This window comes from Myxine glutinosa, chromosome 1, assembly GCF_964187855.1.
Source record: "Myxine glutinosa chromosome 1, kmMyxGlut1.1, whole genome shotgun sequence".
NCBI classification, from domain to species: Eukaryota; Metazoa; Chordata; class Myxini; order Myxiniformes; family Myxinidae; genus Myxine; species Myxine glutinosa.
In genome coordinates, this window is record NC_136261.1 from 366,307,383 (window position 1) to 366,332,915 (window position 25,533).

Consider the following 25,533-nt stretch of genomic DNA (forward strand, 5'->3'; position numbering starts at 1 on the left):
TTACAATTACCTCGTGCCATGTGCTCCATCACAATGATAAAACTCCTTTTACACAACTGGTTATAGTTGCCAAACATTCCAGTAAATAATTTTCTCCATGAATCGCTCATTGGGATATCAAAGGACCACGACAGCACGGCTTTCTTTTGCTGATTTGGCTCTGTAAGCACAATTTAATTTATCCTTGATTCTGCAAATTAAATACAGTTTAAATATTTATTTTTTTATGAAATTAATCATTAAATGTTTCAGAATTTTTGAGTTCACCCTTTGTTTTCTTGTTTCTTAGGGTTACACGAATCTCGGAACAAAAAGGTAGGTGTCCATCACGTGTCTGGCAGATCATGATGTTTTCACTCTTTTTAAAATTACGAGAAATGTCCGCTTCCTTTGGGAGTATTGGCAAAGTCGTCTCCCCTTCTTGCAAGGGAGTTGGAGGAGGCCTACCCTGAGTACTACCAACACGTATGCAAAATTATTTGGTGGAGATCGGGCCAGCCATCTTCTACGATTCTCAGATATACATACATACATACATACATACATACATACATACGTGCATGCACGCATACATACATACAAATTGAAGTGCTAAAACACTTCCCTGCACCCACCAAAGAATGGGATCAGGAATCATTTAATATTATGTTTCACATACCTACAAAGGCTGAGGCACTCGCTACAGAGCGAGGAAAAAAAAATTCTTTAAAAAAAAAAGTTTTTTTTTGCTGAAAAAACTCCTCGAAGCTCACTGATGAACCTCTGAAAGTTTGATGAAGATCTGTTTACCATCTTTGAGAAAGATGGTGACACACACAAACCTCTCGCTTGTATGTTTAAATCTGAATTATTTATCTTGTAATTTTTTTTCCTCCTGCCCCTCTGCCCCCTCCTCTCCCCCAAAATTAATTTGCAAACTGCCCCACCAAATACATTTGATGTCATATATTGAGTGTCCCGTTAACATTTCTCCATTAAACATCAATTCAAAACGAATTCTTACAATCCCTTATTTCCACCACACTTTTGTGGGCAATTTGTATTTGAGAAGTAAAAAAAACCTTTTAGTTGTTTTTCCTTTTCTTGCCCAGGCTCGAGTCGGTGTCACAATTTCAATCCGTGAAGATTTCACCATTCTCAATGCTGGACATCTCTCAGGAGGAAGACAATCTGGGCATGCTTATCAAGCTCAACAGCAACATTCTGAATGAGATACAGAGTGAGTAACACAAACAGAATATTTAATAAGGGAAGAGAAATGGGCTGTCAGAATGGCCTTGAGGTATGCACACTCGCCTCAAAGCTATCTAGCGTGGGTTAGAATCTCGGCTTTATCTACATCCGAGGGACGGCACACTTTCTGATGCATCTCCTTTCCTGAAAAATCACCAATGTAAGAAGTTGTTATTCAGGTGAAGAATTGACTTCAGGCAAGACAGATCAAATGTCAAAGTCCTACAATCTGTCATCCGAGTGTTTCCCAGACTGGGTGATTCGACAATGTGTGCTCCATCCTTCGGATGGACGTTAAACTGGGTGTCCCGTCTGCCAGCGTACGTTAAAGATCCCATGGTGTCTTTCGCGAAGAGAAGGCGAGCTATTGCCGGCACAACAACAACAACAACAACATGCATTTTAAGGCCATTTTCCCTGCTGGAGCGGGGGTTAGCCTTGCGGTCCCCATGACGATCTTCTCCATTTTGCCCTATTTTCTGCATCTCTCCTTGTTAACCCCCTTGCCCGCATTTCTTCTTCCACCATCTTTAGCCAAGTCTTTCTCGGTCTTCCCCGCCCTCTACTTCCTTCTACATTCATTTCCATCACTCTTCTCAACCAGTCACTTTCATCCTTCCTCAACACATGACCAAACCATCTCAACCTGTTCCTCTTCACAGCATCCATCACAGGCTCTATTCCCATCATCTTTCGCAATTCATCATTTGTCTTCCTCTCTCTCAACGATACTCCGCACATCCGTCGAACCATTCGCATTTCCACCCTTTCCAGGCTTCGTTGCTGCTCTCTTCGTTCATTACCCATGTCTCGCTCCCATAAATCATAACACTTCTCACACATGCAGCATACACCTTTCCCTTCAGCTTCAACGACACTCCCCTCCTCATCAGCACGCCACTCAGTTCCCGAAACTTCTTCCATGCACATCTCACTCTCGCAACCGTTGCCGAGTCTGATCCACCTTCTCCATTCAGCATGTCTCCGAGGTAGCAAAATGTTTTCACACCTTCCAGCTTCACGCTGTCTCCAAGATCCAACTCAACATTTCCTCCATCTGCAGCTCCCTCTGTGCACACCTTACATTTGAATGTAGTTGCCACACTGGTTAATGACTCTCTCAGACCACTCTATTTTTGATGAACCCACTCAGTGCCCAGGATGAACCCATGGTCTTTGTCTTTCCCTCGCGGTCCCCATGTGCTGTCTTTGTCTTTCCCTCGTGGTCCCCATGTGCTGTCTTTGTCTTTCCCTCGCGGTCCCCATGTGCTGTCTTTGTCTTTCCCTCGCGGTTCCCATGTGCTGTCTTTGTCTTTCCCCTTGCAGTCCCCATGTGCTGTCTTTGTCTTTCCCTCGTGGTCCCCCTGTACTGTCTTTGTCTTTCCCTCGCGGTTGTCAGCTCTTTCACAAGCCTCGATTCAGTATCGAAAAAAAAAAAGTGCACATTAAATAGAGTTCACTCCGACAGTCCGACATCCTTCCTGCACCCAGCACATGGCCACTTCCCAGTTCTTTCCACCTCACCACATGCTTTGCCACTTGCCATCACCTTCGTCTTTCCGATATTCACCTTCAGACCTTTTGTCTCCATACTTCCACTTGTATGGAGTGGATACTTCCACGTGTTCATCTTTTCCTTCAGTCCATCCATACTTTCCACAATCAACACCAGATCATCTGCATACAACAACTCCCACGGTAAACCCTCCTTTACGTTCTGAGCAAGCACCTCCATCACAGCTACAAATAGTAGTGGACTTAGTACCGACCCCTGATGCACTCCCACCTTCACCTCAAACTCACCACTGTTCCCGTCCTTTGTCCTTACCGCTATGCGCGCTCTTTTGTGCATTGCCATCACTACTCTGATCAACCATTCCTCCACTCCTAACTTCTTCAATGCCCATGTCAATATCTCGCGTGGAACCCTATCGAATGCTTTCTTCAGATCAACAAACCCAAGAAACAACTTCTTCTTCTTCTCCATGTACTTCTCCTGCAACTGCCTCACAATAAGGAGCGCGTCTGTCGTTGCTCTTCCTGGCATAAATCCAAACTGCATTTCGTCGATCTTCACCTTCTTCCTTATCCTCCTCTCCAACACCCTTTCCAATACCTTCATTCCATGCTCCAATAACTTTATCGCTCGGTACGAGCCACACTCCAGAGGGTCACCTTTCCCCTTGTATAGAGGGACGAGGGTACTCAGTTCCCAATCCACTGGAATGCGGCCTTCTTTCACCACCAGATTACAGATCTCTGTCATTCTCTTCACACCCCAACTTCCTGCTGCCTTCAAAATATCTCCCACAACTCCCAACGGCCCTCCCGCTTTTCTACTCTTCATTGCTTTTATCGCTTGTTCTTGGAACATATTTCATAATATAGCATTGTTCTTGGAACATATTTCGGGAAGAGAAATATGTTCCAAAATTTTTTATTTTAGTTTATTGCTTTTATCGCTTCCTCAACTTCCTTCTCAGTTATCTTCTCTGCCAGTCCTAAAACCGGGTTACTCTCTATGTTGTCATCTATATGTTGTTGTATGTTGTCTATCTATATGTTGCCACCTATATTGCCGGCACACTCCAGTCCCTGGAGCTCGATATTTTCTTATATGGCATTACCGTAAAACTTCGACTATAACGTGCACTTTTTTTACCCAAAAATCTTTTTAAAGTTAGAGGCATGTACTATACATAGGTCTAATTTTTTGTAAGTTTTTTTTTCAGATTGAAACGATCCTCGAGAACGTCTTCGAAAACGGAAGTGGCAATACTCAAAGAACAACAACAAAGAATAGCTAAATGTTTAATATAGAATATATAATCTTTAAGTTCACAATCATGAAGTAAGTAAGTAAACTAGTGTTCTATTAAGTGTTGACTTTAATGACTGGCAAGTTTGAAAGTTATTCTACGAATGAAAAAAATGATACCGGTAATTGAATGGACATAGGAAATTAAACTGAAATTTTTAACGGATTTTTACACCTCGACAAAAGTCCAAGTTGGGGGTCCGCGTTATGCACAGGGGCGCGTTATAGTCGAAGTTTTACGGTAAATGGGGAAACAGGCAAGTGAGGGGGTGAAAGTGAATGGTGCACATTGGTGCAGCCAGCACAGCCAGAAGATAAGTGTCCAAAGCAGGATCAAGGAGAAAAGATTAACAAATCATAAGTGTCCATGCTTTTATAAGCTCCTATGTCTTTGTCTTACTGTCTTGCTGTCTCTCTCGGTCCCTCTCGCTATGTGTTCGTGTGTTCGTGTGTTCTCAACCGATTTTGAAAAAAAAAAAAGAAGAAGAAGAAGAAGAGGAATTACAAAGGGACTGTTTTGGGTTGGTGAGTTTTGCAGTTAAGTGATGCTGTCCATGAGTTTCATGAATGTTGTTGGATGTGAAATCCTCCGCAGACAACTGGCAGGTGTTTCTACAGGTTTATTAGTTTGCCTGTTGGTAGATTTTTATGGCGTAGCCTGTAGCGCAATGCCGTCTGCAACAGCGTTTATCTGTCCGTCCGGTATATGCATGCATGTCCCTCATAAACCTCCACCAATCAGAGCTGAGCATCTGGTCACATGACAAGGGCACAGCAGATCCAAGCCCGACGCTGTTGTTAGACTATCGGTCTTGTTTACGTAGGACTTATGTTGTATTTAACTTTTGGAATGTCTTTGCTTTCCCCATATCGGAAGTTTACCCACTCGGTGATTCTGTTGAGAGTTAGTTTGTTTTGAAGAGAAAATTTAAAGATACGTTTTAAGCATAATTTTAACCATTTCCAATGAAGGGACATCCCAGTCGGGAAGAGAAATATGTTCCAGAGCATTTGGGCGGCAACAGCGAGCTCGCAACAAAGCGAGTGTGGGGTCAATTCCATCCAGGTGACATTTTCAGGTGCTCTGTGGATAATGAACATAATTTGATGGAAAATGTAAACACTTTTGTTGTGAGGATCTCTCTAATGTTTGAAGGTGCAAGCCCGGTTAGAGCCTTGTGAGAAGCAAGATGTTGAACTAGACATGTCGTGAGGTAAGAAGGTAATCCCTTCACAAAGTGTTACCTCTCGGTGTTTCTTCTCTCACCAGAGGTGAACTTTTTTTTTTCTATCGGTTATGTTTCCTTTTCACAGGTTATAGGATAAGTGTGTTTGTGTTTCTGTTCATTTGTCCAACAAAATTCGCGACCCTTGTCATGTGTCCGCAGACGGAGGGACACCGAATCTGGACCCAAACTCTGCACATCCACGAATCATGATTTCCCAGGACCTCAGGACAGCGACTCGGACCAGGACCAAACAAAGATACCCGGAACACCCTGATCGGTTTGATGTTTATCCACAAGTTCTTTCCTCTGATAGTTTCTCCTCAGGCCGTCACTACTGGGAGGTCGATGTGAGTTCGAGTAGTTGGTGCAGAATCGGAGTTGCTTTCAACTCGATGGGGAGGAAAGGGGGAGGGAACGAACGTTTGTTGGGATGGAATTCTGCGTCTTGGTGTTTACAGAAATATTATAACCAATACTCAGCATGGCACAAAGATGATCGCACCCTCCTATCTTTGCCGGGGATTCCTGACCGGTTTGGGTTTTTGTTGGATTGCGAGGCAGGAGAGTTGACATGTTTTGGGGACTCGAGGGTTCTGCACGTGTTCAAGGGGGACTTCCTGAACCCAGTTAAACCTGCGATTGGGGTTTATGACTATGTTGTTGGTTCTGTGCGGTTTTGCTCCTTTTGACGATTTCCTTGATTCTGTGACGAAAGGTTTAAAAAAATTTTTTTTTTCCACGAAATGTACAAAGCGAATCTCTTTTTGGATTGAAATCAATAAAATCATGAACCTGTGCTTGAAGACGTGATTACTTATTGTTTATAAAATGAAAGAGGTTCATTGTTCATCTTATTACCTCCACCACCAAAGGTGGATGGAGGTTATAATAATAATAATAAATCTTTATTGTCCCATATTATGGGGAATTATTCTTTGGTGACACCGTAATTGTTTTATTATTATTATGTTTTTATTATTGTTAGTTATTTATGGATTTGGACGAAACTTGGTGGACAGGTTGTGTGTGTGACAAGGAAGAATCGATTCGATTTTGGTGAAGATCTGAATGGATTCGGATGAGAATTTTTTTTTTTGTTCAGTGATTCTTCACCATTGGCCAACCAGGCGGAGGTATGCTCTCGATTGAGTGCCGTTCTAGTTTGAGGTTAAATGATTTTCAACCACTCTGCCATGGAATAGGGATGATCTTCTTCTTCTTCTTCTTATAATGTCTCATTGAAAAAGAATTTAACTTTAACTGATCCTTCCATAAGTGTGGTATGTATGTGAGAGTTTGTGTTTCTGTGAATATGTTGAACTCTTGAGATGCAATCATCCAAGAAACCAACGTTTTATCATTTTATAATATAATTAACTGCTGGAGTACCTACCCTATGTGCGGGTGGAGTTTGTGTATCAAGGGAGGTGCAAAGTGCCTCTCCCTTTATATGGGATCGTTTCTCTGTTTACTTGTTGAAAAGTGTAGCCTCAATATTATTGTAAGGATTATTTTGATGTTTGTGTGGTGTGTTGAAAGGATCTAAGTGGTCAAAGGTGTTCTAAGGGTCTAAATGGATATTGGGGGTCTTACCGGGGTACAGATAGAAGAGATCGAAAGGGTCCAAGGGGTCTATAAGTGTATGAAAGTTTCTAAAGGTCGAAAGGGTGTTTTCCAGTAGTAGAGAGGGGTCTGTAGGGTGAATGAATGAATGATCGTTTTAAGGCCTTTTTTCCCACTAAAGCAGGGGTTAGCCTTGCGAGCCCCATGACAATCATGGTTCCCTGTTTGAGGCAATGTTTTTATGGCCGGATGCCCTGCCTGACGCCAACCCTTGGTCGCCTCTTACGATGCGCAGGGATACGGTGTACCTATTCTAAATCGGGGTACACACCGGGATCATTCATCCCAGCAAGCTGGTACTCAATTTGACGACCTCGGAAGGATGACAGGCTGAGTCAACCCCCCTGGCGTTAATTCAGCGATCGACGGATTCTGAACCCAGGATCCTAGGATCCCAAGCCAGCACCCCAACCGCTAAGCCAACACCAGGCTAAGTGGTCAGAGGTGTTCTGAGGGTCTAAATGGATATTGGGGGTCTTACCGGGGTACATATCTAAGAGATCGAAAGGGTCCAAGGGGTCTATAAGTGAATGAAAGTTTCTAAAGGTCGAAAGGGTGTTTTCCAGTAGTAGAGAGGGGTCTGTAGGGTATAAAGGTTTAATGGGTCAAAGGGACTTTGAAGGATATGTTCCAATAGTAGTTGGGGGTTCTAAGCAGTTCAAAAGGTGTAAATGTCCTGACATGCTCTGTGGGGGTATGTCAAAGCTAATGTTGCAGGACATCGCATATAATCTGTTTGAACTGGTTTTCACCCTTGTTTGTCTATTTGTGAACAGGATATCAAAAAGTTGTGGATGGATTTTGACAAAATTTGATGTCGAGGTTGGGTTTGTGACGAGGAAGAAATGATTAGATTTTTGGTGAAGATCTGCAACCGGAATTGAGAATACTCATGATAATATAATATTAATACTAACAATATGGCCCCTCCCCAAGAGGTTTCCTCCTTGGACAAACACCATGTTAACGCTTATAAATAGCTTATCATGCTGTGTCCTGAAAAACCTTTAGCAGAAGTAAAAAAAAAATTCTAAACCACGAACACATATGATTACCTTTTTAAACAGTCTCTCTCGACTGTTGTTTAACACTAAACTTAAAGAAATTTGGAGAATCCCAGCATCTTCGAGACGAGACGGAACTGAGCGAAGATCTGCTGTAGTCCATATACCCCACAAGGGTTAATAACATTACCCTTCCAACCGCTTGTCATGTTTCTCTAAGGCCGCTTAAAATACGAAAAGTAATAACGAGAACTGCGAGCAGTGATGATAGGCTTCCAGCAAAAACGGCCTGCATACCACATAACTGATATCATTTTCAATAAAACTTACTCTGGTAGTTGATCATATCTGTAACCTTTGGTTTTGATTGGTTAAGTGGTTCTGGAGACATCGATTTCAATTTTTTCCCTTAAATCCAAGATGGCTGCCATACAATGTGACTGATGTCATAGTTTGCAAAAAAAATAAATCCTGATGTGTCGTCAATCATACGTATGAAATTTAGGATTGATCCGTTGAGTGGTTCTGGAGATATGGATTTTCAAATATTTTTCCCTTAAATCCAAGATGGCCGCCATACCACGTGACTGATGTCATAGTTCAGGAACATTTTTCCACATGGGCAGTTGATCATACTTGTGAAATTTCGGATTGATCCGTTCTGCAGTTCTGGAGAAAAAGATGTCTTAAGGTTTTCCTTATATCCAAGATGGCTGCCATATCACGTGACTGATGAAGTCATAGTTTGGAAATATATTCCCCCAGCGGAATGTAAACGTGTTTCATATCAATCGGATACGCAGTTTCGGAGAAGTAGAGTTTTAAATCCAATATGGCTGCCAAATCACATGACCAATGACGTATTTTTTCCACAAATTTTTATCCCCACGGCTAGGCGATCACATTTGTAAAATTTTGTGTAGATTCGTTCAGCGGTTCTGGAGAAGATGCTTAAAATTTATGACATCATAGCCAATGCAAGTCAAAATTGCAAAAACAAAATTCATGATGCACTTAGTTACATTGGTATCTATAATGAATTAAAGTTTCGTCGAGCTAACTATTACGGTTTTCTTTGAATCGTCTCTACAAAATGTGAGAATAATAATAATGCTTACATGAACAATTGAATAAGTTGGACAAATATACAAATATAGAACAAGTCGGAATCTCACTGGAAGCCCAATAACAACATTTATGGTGGCGCCACGAATGAACTAAGGTACCGATATGAACCCAGGATCGGTACTTTCATTGTGTAAAATGAACCAAGGTACTAATACCAAGACGTCATTCAGGAAAACCAACGCATGAATTACTAATTTAACGTGTTAAATGAGGTGGTGTAAACGACGGCGCTTCACAAATGCATCAACGGCGGTGAAATTTCGATTCGATGTAGTTTTTTTTTTCCACGGCCTTTAAAAGCTTTCTCTTATTGCAATGGAATTGTACATCTTGAATACTGCAGAACACAAATCGCCTTTTTTCACTTCCAAAAAGCTTCATTTTTATAGCAGTGCTTGCGAAATGATACGCCGTCTCGACCAATCAAATTCGCCCCCCGCGCTCTCTGGGCGGGGTAACCACGGCGACTCAGACAAGATGGCGGCGCCCAGGGATGCAAAGGCCAAGCCAACTTCGGCGAAAATAAAAAAAGCTTTCTGTTTAGTGCATCTTTTCCCCAAAAATCGTACGAGGATCGTCCGTTTCTCGGAGAGGAGTTGGCAGAAGGCTTGCGATTGCGCAAACGAATGGCTAAAGCTCGATGGCGACCAAAAACGCATCTCGGAAGAGCATGGTCTGCTCTGGACTGGTCCATTCGACCCATCGGCTTCGTTTGGTTACCATCAGGCCTGCTATTCCGATTTCACGAACAAAACGAATATAGAACGTGCTCGGAAACGCAAAGCGAGACTTGAAATGAGCCCTCCCATTTCCTTATCAAGACTGTGCAGGGTAAGGTGTTCCGTTAACTCTGGAGTTATCTCCCCCACCTAATGTTATGTTTTTACCAATGTACGTTTATTAATTTAGGAAATTGGTTGCTCGTGTGTGTTATTCTGTCTCTGTCTGTCAATCGCCTCCAGGTCACAATTTCAAACCGATCTTCATGAAACTTGACCAAATGGTAGAGATGGTCAAAAGGAAGAAGCCTATTGATTTTGAGGTTAAAGGGCAAAAAGGTCCAACATAGGCCAAAGGTCAACTTGGGTGCAATTTCTAAAATGCTCAATGTTTATCCGATTGACTTGAAATTTGAAGAGGATTTTGCATATCCGATCACTAAATTAAACCACCAATTATTTTTGAGGTCAACATGTCAAAAGGGAAACATAGGTCAAAGGTCAACCACTTTTTTTTTTTCAAATGTCTAAAATCGTCAATTTTCATCCGATTAACTTGAAATTTGAACATTTAATTCAACCACCCATTATTTTTGAGGTCAATATATGCCAAAAGGTCACCATAGGTCAAAGTTCAACCACTTTTTTTTTCAAATTCCTAAAATCAGTTTTCATCCGATTGTTGAAATTTGAATAGGATGTTCAGATAAAACCACCTTTTAGAGGCCATTTTTCCCCGCAAGCAGGGGTTGGCCTTTTTCGGGAACTGTGGTTGTTGTTGTTTTTCGGTCCCCTTTTTGAAGCAATGTTTTACGGCCGGATGCCCTTCCTGACGCCAACCCTTTTTGCCGTCTTTAACGACAAGCAGGGAATTACCAGTGAACTGGTACTCAATTAGCCGACCTCGGAAGGATGACAGGCTGAGTCAACCCCCCTGGCGTTAATTCAGCGATTGACCGGGATTCGAACCCAGGATCCAAGGATCCTAAGCCGGCACCCTAGCCGCTAGCCCAACACCAGGGACTATTCGATTATTACACCAGGGACAACACCAGGATGTTCAGATAAGCAAACCGAATTCAACCATCAACTATCTTTGAGATCAACATAGGCCAAAAAGTCAACAAAGGCCTAAGGTCAACCACTTTTGTCAAATTTCTAAAATCCTCAATTTTCATTCGATTGACTTCAAATCTGAATAGGATTTTCATATCGCCAAACTGAATTCAACCACCAACTATTTTTGATGTCAACACAGGCCAAAGGTCAACAATTTCTATAATTACATAATGACCGTAGGAGCACTTTAATAAAGGTCAACAACCTCGTAATGTCTGTGTCTGAAAAAAAAAAACCCCCCATCCCTTTGAACCCATTTTTAATGTCCGTACCTCTGTGAATCTGTCTAAATGTTCATTTTTAGCGGTTTGCAAACTTTTTAGTGGAGCAAACATGGAAGCTGAGGAGGCATCCAGAATCGGCAGAGCGAAAGCCACGGTCTGTGCAGTTCCGATCCCGGGCAGAGCCATGTCGAGCCAGAGCCACAGCCACGCTCTTTCCTCTCGTCAGCCCAAGCTTCCGGTGCTTACAGTATACAGTGCGGGGACACAGCGGCACATTCCCTGCCAGAGTGGCCAGAACTTCCATCATCCTGCAGTGTCCTGTCGGACAGCGTTAGGGTATTTTCTTGTCATGTCAGTCCCTAGGTGATTACGGTTCAAGGTCATCGGTGGTATCATGGGTGCGTATGATCGCTAGTGAGTCAGGGGTGGTTTGTAGTTACATCATTTATTTGTTATTGTATATTCCCTCTACCCATGACCATTGATTGCTTCCTTGATGAAATACACTTGGTTTCCATCTTATTCCACAAACTTTAAATATTTTTAAACCGCAGCCGTGATGCTGATGCCACCCCCCCCCCCCCCCCCCCAGAATTTCCATGTTTTAAACGTTTCCCAGTGTATACCCTGGATAAGAATAGGTACACCTTATCCCTGCGTGTCGTAAGAGACGACTAAGAGGGTTGGCGTCAGGAAGGGCATCCGGCCATAAAAACATTGCCTCAAAAAGAGAACCATGACAATTACAACTACATATGGGCAGGGTACAGCCCGAAGTGGAGATCGGTTTCTGAGGTTTGGGACATGGAATGTAGGGACAATGACAGGGAGATCAGGAGAAGTGGTGAAAGTATTGGTCAGAAGAAGAGTGGACATATGTTGTCTGCAAGAGACGAGATGGAAGGGAAGTGGTGTGAGAATGGTGAAGGGTAGGCAGGGACAGAAATACAAGTTTGTGGGGCAAGGGTGCCTGTAGGGCGTGAATGGTGTTTGTGTCCTGTTTTCTGAGGAGTTTGTAGACAGTGTGGTGAGTGTGACTAGAGTGAGTGATAGGTTGATGATGGTGAAAATGATGATTGGAAAGCTCTTGGTGAACGTCATCTCGGGATATGCTCCACAGGTTGTATTGGTCGAAGCGATGAAGAGAAGGACAAGTTCTGGTGTGCGATAGAGAAGCTGATGGAAAACGTGAAAGATGAGGAAGTTGTTGTGGTAGGAGGAGACCTAAATGGACATGTGGGAAGGAGTATGGATGGTTTTGATGGAGTTCATGGGGGTTACGGATATGGTGTGAGAAATGGAGAATGTGAAAGGATTTTGGAGTTTGCTGATGGAGCTGATTTGTTGATTTGTAATACTCAGTTCCAGAAAGAGGATAATAAGCTTGTTACATACACGTCAGGTGGGTCGACGACAACCGTTGACTACCTGATGGTGCGTAGGCGAGATAGGGGGCACCTCCGGGACACAAAGCTGATCCCGGGGGAGGAGGCTGTTTCACAGCACCACTTGGTTGTCTGCGACGTAAGGGTGAAAGGTGCGAGGAGAGCTCGGCGGGTGAAGTACCAACCGAGAATGAAGGTGTGGAGGTTGAAAGAGAGTAAGGGAGGCATTAAAAGAGAGGCTGAGTAGGGTCGAGGATGATGTGGTTGAGCTTGAAAGTGGTTGGATGTCAATGAAAGCTAGTCTGTTGGGAGCCGTTGGTGAGGTATGTGGATGGACAAAAGGACCACTGAGGCACTCGGAAACATGGTGGTGGGATGATGAAGTTGGAAAGAGGATTGACGAGAAGAGGAAGAAGTTCAAGGAGTGGCAGAAGGCGAAGGGTACCGGAGCAGAAACAGCAGAGCATGAAAGTTATAAGGCAGCCAGGAAGGCTGCAAAGAAAGAGGTAGCAAAGGCGCAGGAGGCATGTAGGAAAATGTTCGGAGAACGCTTGGATTCGGAAGAGGGTCAGAAAGCAGTATTCAGGATTGCAAAGCAGATAGCGAAAGAGAGGTGTGATGTGATGGGGGTGAGTTGCTTGAAGGATGAAGTGGGACAAATCGTTGTCGACCCAGATGGAATTAAAGGAAGATGGAAAAGATATATGGAAATGCTGTTGAATACAGAGAATGAATGGGATGGCAACATCGAGAGTAACCCAGTTTTAGGACCGGCAGAGAAGATAACTGAGAAGGAAGTTGAGGAAGCGATAAAAGCAATGAAGGGTAGAAAAGCGGGAGGGCCGACGGGAGTTGTGGGAGATATGTTGAAGGCAGCAGGAAGTTGGGGTGTGAAGAGAATGACAGAGATCTGTAATCTGGTGGTGAAAGAAGGCCGCATTCCAGTGGATAGGGAACTGAGTACCGTCGTCCCTCTATACAAGGGGAAAGGTGACCCTCTGGAGTGTGGCTCGTACCGAGCGATAAAGTTATTGGAGCATGGAATGAAGGTATTGGAAAGGGTGTTGGAGAGGAGGATAAGGAAGAAAGTGAAGATCAACGAAATGCAGTTTGGATTCATGCCAGGAAGAGGAACGACAGACGTGCTTTTCATTGTGAGGCAGTTGCAGGAGAAGTACATGGAGAAGAGGAAGAAGTTGTTTCTTGGGTTTGTTGATCTGGAGAAAGCATTCGATAGGGTTCCACGTGAAGTAGTGACATGGGCATTGAGGAAGTTAGGAGTGGAGGAATGGTTGATCAGAGTAGTGATGGCAATGCACAAAAGAGCGCGCACAGCTGTAAGGACGAAGGACGGGAACAGTGGTGAGTTTGAGGTGAAGGTGGGAGTGCATCAGGGGTTGGTACTAAGTCCACTACTATTTGTAGCTGTGATGGAGGTGCTGGCTCAGAACGTAAAGGAGGGTTTACCGTGGGAGTTGTTGTATGCAGATGATCTGGTGTTTATTGCGGAAAGTATGGATGGACTGAAGGAAAAGATGAACACGTGGAAGGAATGTATGGAGACAAAAGGTCTGAAGGTGAATATCGGAAAGACGAAGGTGATGGCAAGTGGTAAAGCATGTGGCGAGGTGGAAAGAACTGGGAAGTGGCCCTGTGCTGTGTGTAGGAAGGGTGTTGGAGTGAACTCCATTCAATGTACAATGTGCGCTGAGTGGGTTCATCAAAAATGTAGTGGTCTGAGAGGGTCATTAACCAGTGTGGCAGCTACATTCAAATGTAAGGTGTGCAGAGGGAGCTGCAGATGGAGGAAATGTTGAGTTGGATCTTGGAGACGGCATGAAGCTGGAAGGTGTGAAAACATTTTGCTACCTCGGAGACATGCTGAATGGAGAAGGTGGATCAGACTCGGCAACGGTTGCTCGAGTGAGATGTGCATGGAAGAAGTTTCGGGAACTGAGTGGCGTGCTGATGATGAGGGGAGTGTCGTTGAAGCTGAAGGGAAAGGTGTATGCTGCATGTGTGAGAAGTGTTATGATTTATGGGAGCGAGACATGGGTAATGAATGTCGAGCAGCAACGAAGGTTGGAAAGGGTGGAAATGCGAATGGTTCGACGGATGTGTGGAGTATCGTTGAGAGAGAGTAAGACAACTGATGAATTGCGAAAGATGATGGGAATAGAGCCTGTGATTGATGCTGTGAAGAGGAACAGGTTGAGATGGTTTGGTCATGTGTTGAGGAAGGATGAAAGTGACTGGTTCAGAAGAGTGATGGAAATGAATGTAGAAGGAAGTAGAGGACGGGGAAGACAGAGAAAGACTTGGCTAAAGATGGTGGAAGAAGAAATGCGGGCAAGGTGGTTAACAAGGAGAGATGCAGAAAATAGGGCAAAATGGAGAAAATTGTCATGGGGACCACAAGGCTAACCCCCGCTCTAGCAGGGAAAATGGCCTTTAAAATGCATGTTGTGTTGTTGTTGTATTAAATACACTTGGTCTGGAGTGAATCCGGGTTGTTGTGGTTCCTCACATTGTAATTAGGAAAGCCCGTTTATGGTTAATTGGCAGTAGCTATTGACATCGCATATAAAGACCATCCCACACAGCTTCACTCGCACCAATTAGAGACTAGACATGTGGTGCTAATTATCGTAACAATCGGCCGTCTCAGAGATCTCAGTCAGTGCGATATCATGACAAGTGGACACGTAATCCAGTTGGGGTTCTTGAATCAGTTGTCCATTATGATCACATTGAGGCGACTTGCCGGACTCTTGCCAGCAAATTGGAACAACCCGCGTGACTCCAACAATATGTACATGCTTTGTGAATTTGAGGTCTTAATTAAAAGGTGACTCGGAGTTCGATTCCTTCCCCGAATAATTTGGTAATGGCACATGAAAGTTCATAGAGTGATGAAGCTTTTGTCGGTTTTTATACTCCTCAGATGTTTTTATTCTCCTTAGGTGTAACTTGTTGTCGACCTTTATCTTTATTTCAATTATATCGGTCACATTTTAATTGGGCGTGGTCGATGACTATCTCCTGAATGTCTTGCTCTTCCATGAGTCTTGCTACTCGAAGAACAAATAAATAAATTGTCAACTCCTCATAATTTGTTTTTCTAAGCTTGTGCACATGCAAGAGGAAGACCAGCTGCGAGTATCTCATTTGTTTGCAGTAACTTTCTTTCTGTTTTTGTTACCTGAAGTAATTGACATTGTTTTGCTTTTCTTTTTTTTTTCTTTTTTTGTATACAAGATCGAGGCTCGTGAAAGAGCCAACATTAATCACACAGAAAGACAAACCGACACATAAAACAAATAACATCGGGAGCGGTAGACAAGATGGGGAGAGAGGGGGAAGGACACAAACACAACATTTGAGAGCAGGGACCGAGAGACATGGAGACATCGAGAGATCTGTGGGAGGGTATAACTACAGCCTCCAGGCTTTTTTTTTGTATACTAAGCCAAAGCTCATGTAAGAGCTAACACATGAAATATATAATGAAGGGAGCGGGAGACAAGTGGGGGTGAGAAGGGGAAGCACAACAACAGCAGAAAACGGGGACATCAGGAGATCCGTGGAAGAGAGAGGGCTGGGGCGGGGTACATGGGATAAACATGATGGACACTACAAGGACTTTCAGAAAAGAAAACAGAATTTGAAAAAGGTTCATTTGTGGTGTATTAACGGGGGTAGAAAAGATCAAGGTTTTGGATGGGGGAAGATAAGAGATGGTGGTGAACAGCTGTTTTAAAGACCTGGAGGGTGGAGTGGGATTGAAGAGAGTGAGGGAGTTTGCTCCAGAGGCGGGAGAAAAGGGGAATGAAAGAGTGAAGGTGAATAGGGAGTCTTTATTTTGGCAGTTTCACCAGAAAAGGGTTGCTGGCACATCTTGTGTGTCCTGCAGGAATATTTGCGGGACAGAGCACAGACAGAGCAGGCGGAGTAAGGCCGGAGAGGAGTCGGGAGAAGATAAACAGACCACCAACCTGCTTGCAGTGACAGAGTAAAAGGCCCTCAGAGGGAGATTCCAATGATTCAAAAAGCCTTGGTTTCTACACCACGAAGCCGAGCTAGGTGTGCAGCAGGTGCACCAGCCCAGAGGGCAGAGCAGTACTCCATCAAGCTGCAGATGAAAGCCTTGTATATGGTGAGGAGCTCAGGTGTGCCAAGGAAGGACTTCGCATGACGGAGGATGCCCCGACGGAGGACTGGCTTTGGAGGCCAGATTTGAAATGTGGTTGTTTTCCCAGGAAAGATCATGGCAGACAGTGAGACCTAAACGTGACAGAACTTCTTGGAGAGGATTGTTGAGAAAGTAGATGGGAGGGTTGTCCAGACTCTTTACGGAGAGACGTCGTGAGAGTGTGAGATTTGTCAGGATTTAAATGCATGTTCCACTTGTTTGACCAGTTTGTGATTTTATCCAGGTCTGCAGAGAGTGAAGAGGCTGCTTGTGTCATTGAGTGTCATTTATCACTCATTGTGTCATTACTTGCAAAATATTCTTGGTATTTTCAATGTTTGTAATTTGTAATGAGGTCTTTTTTTTAAGTACCACATTTACACACAAATAACCCTCCACCTGGGGAAACCAATTTTACAACTTTTTAAAATATCATGTTATATACAACAGCTGGTCACCACCATCTCTTATCTTCCCCCTTCCAAAACCTTGATCTTTTCTACCCCCGTTAATACACCCAAAATCCACCTCTTTCAATCTCTGACATCATTCCTGAAATTCCTGGTAGTGTCAATTTGTTTTATACCGTGTACCCCTCTCCCCCCCAGCCATCTTCCTTCCACAGATCTCCGATGTCCCTGTTCTCTACTGTTGTGCTTGTGTGCTTCCTTCTCTCTTTAATCTTGTCTCCCAAGCCCTTTATTATATGTTTTATTTATCCGTTTATGTTTTTTGTGTTTAATGTGCTTGCTCTTAGACGAGCCTCGATCTTGTATACATACAATGCATTCAGAAAGTATTCAGACCCCTTCACTTTTTCACATTTTATTATGTTGCAGCCTTACGCTGAAATCGTTTAAATTCATTTTTTCCCTCATGAATCTACACTCAGTACCCCATAATGACAAAGAGAAAACAGGATTTTAGAAAGTTTTGCAAATTTATTAAAAAGAAAAAACTGAAATATCACATTGACATGAGTATTCATACCCTTTGCTGTGACACTTGAAACAGAACCCAACAGAAACTTGTTTCTCACAGTCTGAGAGTCTTTTAGGTGCTTTTTTGCAAACTCCAAACGGGCTTTCATGTGTCTTTCACTGAGGAGAGGCTTCCGTCTGACCACTCTGCCATAAATCCCAGATGGGTGGAGTGTTGTAGTGATGGTTGTCCTTCTGGAAGTTTCTCCCATCTCCACACAGGATCTCTGGAGCTCAGCCAGAGTGACCATCGGGTTCTTGGTCACCTCTCTTACCAAGGCCCTTCTCCCCCGATTGCTCAGTTTGGCCGAGCGGCCAGCTCTAGGAAGAGTCCTGGTTGTTCCAAACTTCTTCCATTTAATAATTATGGAGGCCACTGTGCTCTTGGGAACCTTCAATGCAGCAGAGATTTTTTTTTGTAGGCTTCCCCAGATCTGTGCCTCAACACCATCCTGTCTCTAAGCTCTGCAGGCAGTTCCTTCAACCTCATGGCTTGGTTTTTGCTCTGATATGCATTGTCAGCTGTGAGACCTTATAGACCCGGGCTACCCGGGTCCATAACTTTGCCCTCAACATCGACGGTTTCCCAGTATCCACCTCCCCTCACATCCGGAATCTTGGCATCATCTTTGACCAAACCCTCTCCTTCGACAAATACACTAAACAGATCACAAAGACAGCCTTCTTTCACTTGAAAAACATCGCCCGTCTCCGCTCATCCCTCTCCTCCACGGCTGCAGAAACCCTCATCCACGCCTTCATCACCTCCCGTCTGGACTACTGCAACAGCCTCCTCTATGGTTCACCCTCAAATATCACCAATAAACTCCAATACATTCAGAACTCCGCTGCCCGTCTACTCACCCATTCCCGGACCCGTGACCACATCACCCCCGTCCTTTATAAGCTTCACTGGCTCCCCATCCCCCAGAGAATCCAGTACAAAATCCTCCTCTTGACCTACAAAGCCCTCCATAACCTGGCCCCATCCTACCTGACTGACCTCCTCTCCAGACACACTCCCACCCGCAACCTCCGCTCTGCTGGTACCAACCTCCTGACCTCCCCCCCCACCCCCCCCCCCATCCGGACCAAATTCAGATCCTGGGGGGACAGGGCCTTCTCCATCGCTGCTCCCACCCTCTGGAACTCACTACCTCACACCATCAGAGACTCCTCTTCACTCACCACATTCAAAACATCACTCAAGACCCACCTGTTCAACACTGCTTTCAACATTTAACCCACAGCATTTAACCCCTGACTATTTCTTCTCCTTCGCCTTCCTTTTGCTTTGATTATTTACCTATTGATTTTTGTCTTTTTGCACTTGTTTTTTTGTACTCTGTCAAAGCGCCTTTGGGCTTCTTGAAAAGCGCTATATAAAATAAATGTATTATTATTATTATTATTATTATTATTATTATTATTATTATTATTATATAGACAGGTGTGTGCCTTTCCAAATCATGTCTAATCAATTGCATTTACCACAGGTGGACTCCAATCAAGGTGTAGAAACATTTCAAAGATGATCAAGAGAAATGGGCGGCACTTCAGCTAAATTTCAAGTGTCATAGCAAAGGGTCTGAATACCTATGTCAATGTGATATTTCAGTTTTTTATTTTTAATAAATGTGCAAAACTTTCTAAAATCCTGTTTTCTCTTTGTCATTATGGGGTATTGAGTGTAGATTGATGAGGGAAAAAATGAATTTAAACAATTTCAACATAAGGCTGCAACATAACAAAATGTGAAAAAAGTGAAGGGGTCTGAATACTTTCTGAATGCACTGTATATATATATATATACAGTGAAACCTTGACTTACGAGTTTAATTCGTTCTGTGACCGAGCTCGTAACTCAATTTGCTCGTTTCTCAAATTAAATTTCCCCATTAAAATGAATTGAAATGCTATTAATCCGTTCCAGCCCCCCAAAAACCACACCAATTAAAAAAAAAAAAAATATATATAAATATCTCGCGCTTTATATTTCACCTGTATGCAGCATACAAGTTGGCAGGATGGCCTGGACTGGAGGAACGCACACTTGACTCTAAACTGTCCAGCCTGGGTTTGAATCCCGACCCAGCTATAACCTGTCATGTCGGTGTTTCACAGACAGGGTGATTCATCAATGTGTGTACCGCTAAACTGGGCGCCCCGTTTGCGTCCCATTAGTTGTTGGATGTTAAGGATCTCACCGTGTCTTCCACAAAGAGAAGGCGAGCTATCGCCGGCACTCTGAACAAGTTGTGGCCTGGCATGCTCTTCTCCTCTGCCGTTATATACGTCCTCCTCGGCATCTTTTTCCAGAAGAGCCCTGTCTCGTCACAGTTGAAGATTTGCTGGGGGATGTATCCTTCGGCTTCTATCAGTTCGGCAAAAGTTATAATAAAATCTTCAGCTGCCTTCACATCCGAGCTTGCTGCCTCACCATGCCTGACGACGGAGTGAATGCCGGTCCTCTTCTTAAAATTATCAAACCATCCCCGACTGGCTTTGAATGACTCTTCCGATGCCTCGTCCGTTGATGTTCCCGCCGTCTGCTGCACCAAATCCCCGTAAATGTATCGTGCCTTCTCACAGATGATGCTCTCGGTCACGGTATCTCCTGCGAGCTGCTTCTCCGTCAACCACACAAACAACAACTTCTCCATCTCTTCATGGACAGAGGTCCGGAGCTTTGAAATAATCTTAACGCCCTTGGCTGGCGTTATAGCCTTTATCGACTCCTTCTGCTTCAAAATCGTACATATCGTAGAAGTACTACGATCGTACTGCCTCGCCAAGTCGACAACACGCACACCTCGCTCATGTTTTTCGACGATTACGTGTTTTATATCCAAGCACATCATCCTTTTCTTCTTCTCAGCACTGCCCTTGGCACTCAATTTCTTAGGACCCATGGTTAAAACTAAGAAATTTTCCAAAATAAACAAAATGCGAAAACAAAGCAACAGCGATACGGCAGAGATGCTTGCACGGCAAGATAACCACGTGAACTTAACGCTCGCTGGGCCACCTAGTGGCAGGTGGCGTAAGCTCGCTCGCTCGTAACTCGGATCTCGGCTCGCATCACAAAGCAAAAAATCAACCGAGCGACGGCTCGTATCTCGGAAAACTCGTAAGTTGGTGCACTCGTAAGTCAACGTTTCACTGTATATATATATATATATACATATATATATATATATATATATTGTTACGGACGCGGTTTAGATGTTATTTACCGAGCGGTGGTATTGCCGCGACCTAACAGTTCCCCCGATTCTTCCCCAACTCACCCGATTCACCCAGACGTTGACCAAATCGCGCTATGCCAAATCAATGATGGAAAGGACACGACGACTGGGAAAGAGGAAACGACGCAAGTGGTACAGTTCTCAAGACCTCCGGAGGAGGGTATAATTACAGTGGTGGAGAAAAGGGGGTAGATTACACGGCAGAGTGAGGTAAAAGACACAGAAGAGATGGGCACTTAAATACAATCTTATCTATTCCCGGACAGACCACAGACAAACGGAACAAGGCTGACTTACACAGGGATTGATGGCAGGGAGGGACAGGTAGTTCGATGGCACAAGGTGCACCTTGGCTCGGGGACAGGATAAAGCACGGTCCAGTCCAGAAGATGCGGGGAGGCCTCACAGCGCTCGGAGGTGGTCTTCTTGCTCCAAGCTCAGCGCGCATCTGACGTCACCTCCCTCTCCCTGCGCATGCTCAGCGGGGAGTGACACGCCCTCGGCTGGTTGGCTCCGCCCCACTGGGGCCGGTCCGCCGCTTCCATTGGGTGCGGGGGTTACCGGGCTCCGCCCTTGACGAGGGGCCGACAGGGAGCCCCTATTTGGTAACCCCGTCGAGCACATGTTCGATGGCGGCTCGTTGGGAAGGCCTGATGCCCTCCCAACACCCCCTACCAACCAAGCCGGAGTGAGGACGCGCACTTCCCGCGCCCGCCGCTGCCGTTGCTGTTGTTGTTGTTGTTGCTGAACCGTGAGGAAGAGCTGCGGGGAGGTATTGGGAGGTCCTAAACTTCCTAATGGTGCCATACAATCACATTCTGGTGCAACGAAGGGTCAGAATTAATGGAAACGAGTCCTTAACTGACATAGACTAAGAATAACTAGCAAGATGTCCTATAGTTGTCTTACATGAGATGCGGTGAACCTGGGCACGACATTTAATGGGGGAAATAGGGGGAGGTCGGGTCTACAGAGTGTTGTTTACAGAAAATGGGACTAGGGAATGGGGGATTGGGGATAGTTGGGAAGTATTGAGGAAATAGGGGAAAATTATAAGCGGATATGGATGGATGCAAATCCCATATCCGCAACATTGCACCCTTCTCTACCTCGGGGCGACCGACCCGATAAATTTTTACCTACTTTAGTGTGGCACTCAGATGTAGTTCCCTCTACTATTAACTCAACCCTGAGTGCGACAGTTTTACAGATGTTCACAAATGAGTAAATATGTCCCCCTGCGACGTTGCACCCTTCTCCTAACAGAAACACACCCACAGGATAACGGAATCGCGGAAAGCATCCTCAAACTAAACATACAGCCGGTAGGGAGCATTATTTATACAACACTGATATTTACACTACGATCCAGGACCTGTTCTTTGAGGAACACATGCAGATGTTATGCATAGGGAGAGCACGCATGCCAGCATCGATACACCAACCCACGAGTGCCCTGTGGCCCTACGGCCTTTAATAATGTGCAGAGCACCCCGTCCAAGCACCAAAAGCACCACCCCATTACGCACAGTCAGCACCATCCGGTGCACCAATAAAGTGTTCATAAAAATGCACAATTAAGTGTCCATGGTCACCGGTGGTGTCGCAGCCGGCCGATGTTCTGCCGCTGGTCTTGCCTTCATGGAGTGCACTTGGCCTTCTGGCTGCTTTAGAAATAAAGAAAGGCGCCAACCGCGTCCATTTCTGAATTGTGGCCGTCAGGGGGGCCAACTAAAAGTGGTTCACCTGTATGGCATAGGTGCCACGTTGACCCAGAGGTCCATCCACGGGTGGTGCTTGACCGCAAAAGAACTGCGGTCCATTGTGGGCGGCCACAAAAATTGCGGTCCATATGGTGTATCGATCCAGGCAGCAAGCAGCGGAAGTACAGGCCCACAACTGCGGAGCCAGCACCTCTCTCTCCTCTCTCTCTCTGCCCCAAAGCCAGATCCTCGGAGGTGGGAGACAAAAGAAGACAAGTGAGTAAGGTGGTAAGGGCGCAAAAGTGCACGCAATACAAGGTAATGCACACTGGGGGCACATGGGAACCAGGTGAGACAGGTACGTTCCTACCATACGCCCCCCCCCCCCCCCACCAGGTAACCTACATTGCCCCTCCCTTACCCCTTACTGTATCCACAAAACACAACACTACCCATAAACATCTACTTTACACATCAACAAACGTCCCTACTGTCTTCCCCGTTCCTCCCATAAACCAAATTCGTCTTCTCTCCCTCCTAACCAATCAAATCTGCCATCTCCAACTCAACATCAAAATCTGCCATCACCAATTCATCATCAGTCCCTCCTAAGGAGGGAGAGATGGAATCACCCCAATGTCTTATCCACGTCGTGATGCGTCTCACAAATCCAAACAGCAATTCTCATTTCCTGCAACACAAAACAAAGAAAACACAGGTGTGGAGTCATCATCATCACCTCAGGTAAGTGGCTGCGTATGGTGCGACAGGTTCATCAATCCTAACTATTTCCTAAATGACTTTAACAACTTTACATTACCCGGGGTCTTTCTCCCGCCAAACCATTGGCCCTCATTACTCTATGTGGTTCGAAGAACCAAAATCCCATTGACCATCTGTGGTGCACACCATCAATTTGGGTCTCACTCCCCGATTCAACACTCGGTGCCCCCGCACAATTTCGGTGGCTGGGTCGTGTGACGCTCCCAGCTGGTCCGCCCACCTGCACACCTCCACCACTGTTGTTGCCTACCGAGCTCACCTGCTCCCCACCCTAACCTAACTAACTGGGGAAGGCCCTCTCGCACTCTCACCCCCTCAGTGCCCTCTCTGGCACGGGCTGCCCGATCCACACCCGGGATCCTCAGGCACCCACTGACACTAACGGCTCCCAGAGCCCACCTGCGGCCTCACCTGGCCGACATCTAACAGTGGCGGAGTGCCCAACCATTCACACTCATACTAACAGGCCACACGACCAGCCAATTTCACCACACCAATGCACCCATCCACAATACCATTCTGCAACCGCACCACAAATGCCAATATCCAACCATAATTTACCTATACCTTCTAACTATTCTTTAAACTACCCTCCCCGGGTACTCGTGAAAAGGGGTCCACTCTTCCCCCATCCACACCTTCGCACCATGCACACCACTCCGTACCACTTACTCCAACTCTCTCCACACCACTCATTCTCTGCTCCATATATTCCACACACCTGTACTTGCACACCTGTGCTCTCATACTTGGTGCCGCCTGCACCCTTCTCTCCCCCAAGCGCATTCGCGCTGATCCACAACACTCACTACTCACCATGACACTCATCCGCAATGCTCTCTCATTCATCACTTGTACACTCACACACACCTCGGAGCATTGCCTCACCGATGCCTCATTTGAAGCTGCTCACCAGCACTTCCGTTCACACTGCATCATCTGCTCTGTCTACTCCCTTCTAAAACTCGCGCTCCACCATCTTCCCTTACACTCAGCGCTCCCACGTCATTATCAAACCCTAAGCTACTACGTCCCCACTACAGGTACCAAGTCTCTTACTTAACTCTTGTCACCCATAGTCACCTCTAGTCCCTATCAATATAACCGAACCCACCCGGGCTAGTTTTCACTGCCATACACCCCATAATCTATAGCGCATTTGCCCCCAGTTTGTGAGGGATGACAGAGTTGCCATCCCACCACATCGGGCATCTCCCACTACCAATTTTGCACATCAAATTTCAACAAATCAAAAATTTGCCAATCACTACCCATCATCTGCCAATCATTACTGCCAATCCTTTGCCAATCATCAAATTTTGTTTTTCTAATTTCGGGGCCAAAACACCATCCTCGTCATTACAGTCTACTTACTAATGCCTCTCGGTGCGCCAATTCACTTCTAAAGCTCGGCTTCGTACAGCCAAGCCATGAATGCGGGTTGTTTGGTGCCAGCGGCTGGATACGTCCCGCATTCGGTGCAGGGAAGGAGGTTTACCCGGGCCGAGGTCCCACGCACCATCTCGGCACGGAGCCATCCCATGGCCCGATCTCGACCTGCCGGAATGCCTCAACAAAAAGTGGTCGCCATGACGACCCTTCCTATCGGGCTGCCCGCTCCGCCTAGTGGAGCACGGACGCGGCCGTTCAAAGCGAGGCCCAGCGTGGATCGCGTACAGCGGTCCTTTCGAACCCGCCGGGGCTTGGATCCCAGCTGGTTCTCGCGGCACGCGAAGCTGCCCGACGCGCACCGAGGGCCCGATTCGGCTAACTGTCGTTCTAACCGCTAACCCGGTTACCGTCGATGCCTCACCTGCATGCTTACACGCATACGCTACCCCTTTCTTGCTCATACATCCATCCGTTTCCATGCTCCTCGTCGTACCTTCTCTTACACACCCAGGTACACTCATTCCACTCACAGACTTGGTCACACACCTGACCACCGAACACCTTGGCACACATTCGTCGCTCGCACACCTCACCAACACACCTCCTCGCGCACTCCTCCGACCTCCTCACTCACACCTCTTCTGATCTCCTCTCCCATCACTTGCATCTCCTGCCCAGATGCCACCCTCATCCGCTCCATTTCCTCCCTGTGAGCATCCAATTTAGTTTCTACCCCCATTCTGACCCCCTCTA

General features: G+C 45.4%; 2 protein-coding genes across 4 annotated transcripts in view; both read left to right on the forward strand.

Annotated features, from left to right (window-relative positions):
* LOC137414834 (uncharacterized) overlaps positions 1 to 6,083 on the forward strand; it is a 72,117-nt gene extending 66,034 nt beyond the window's left edge. For all 3 annotated transcript variants that reach the window (XM_068100385.2, XM_068100370.2, XM_068100376.2), the window contains exons 7-9: positions 290 to 315; positions 1,092 to 1,219; positions 5,440 to 6,083. In XM_068100385.2, coding sequence (XP_067956486.2) covers positions 290 to 315; positions 1,092 to 1,219; positions 5,440 to 5,969 — 684 coding nt within the window. In that variant the 3' untranslated portion in view covers positions 5,970 to 6,083. The remainder of the gene's footprint in view (positions 1 to 289; positions 316 to 1,091; positions 1,220 to 5,439) is intronic.
* Positions 6,084 to 9,494: 3,411 nt separating this feature from the next.
* The window catches only part of LOC144889516 (E3 ubiquitin/ISG15 ligase TRIM25-like), a 31,982-nt gene continuing 15,943 nt past the window's right edge, over positions 9,495 to 25,533 (forward strand). The window contains exon 1 of the mRNA XM_078770060.1: positions 9,495 to 9,866. Within this exon, the coding sequence (XP_078626186.1) occupies positions 9,513 to 9,866 (354 nt within the window). The 5' untranslated portion in view covers positions 9,495 to 9,512. The remainder of the gene's footprint in view (positions 9,867 to 25,533) is intronic.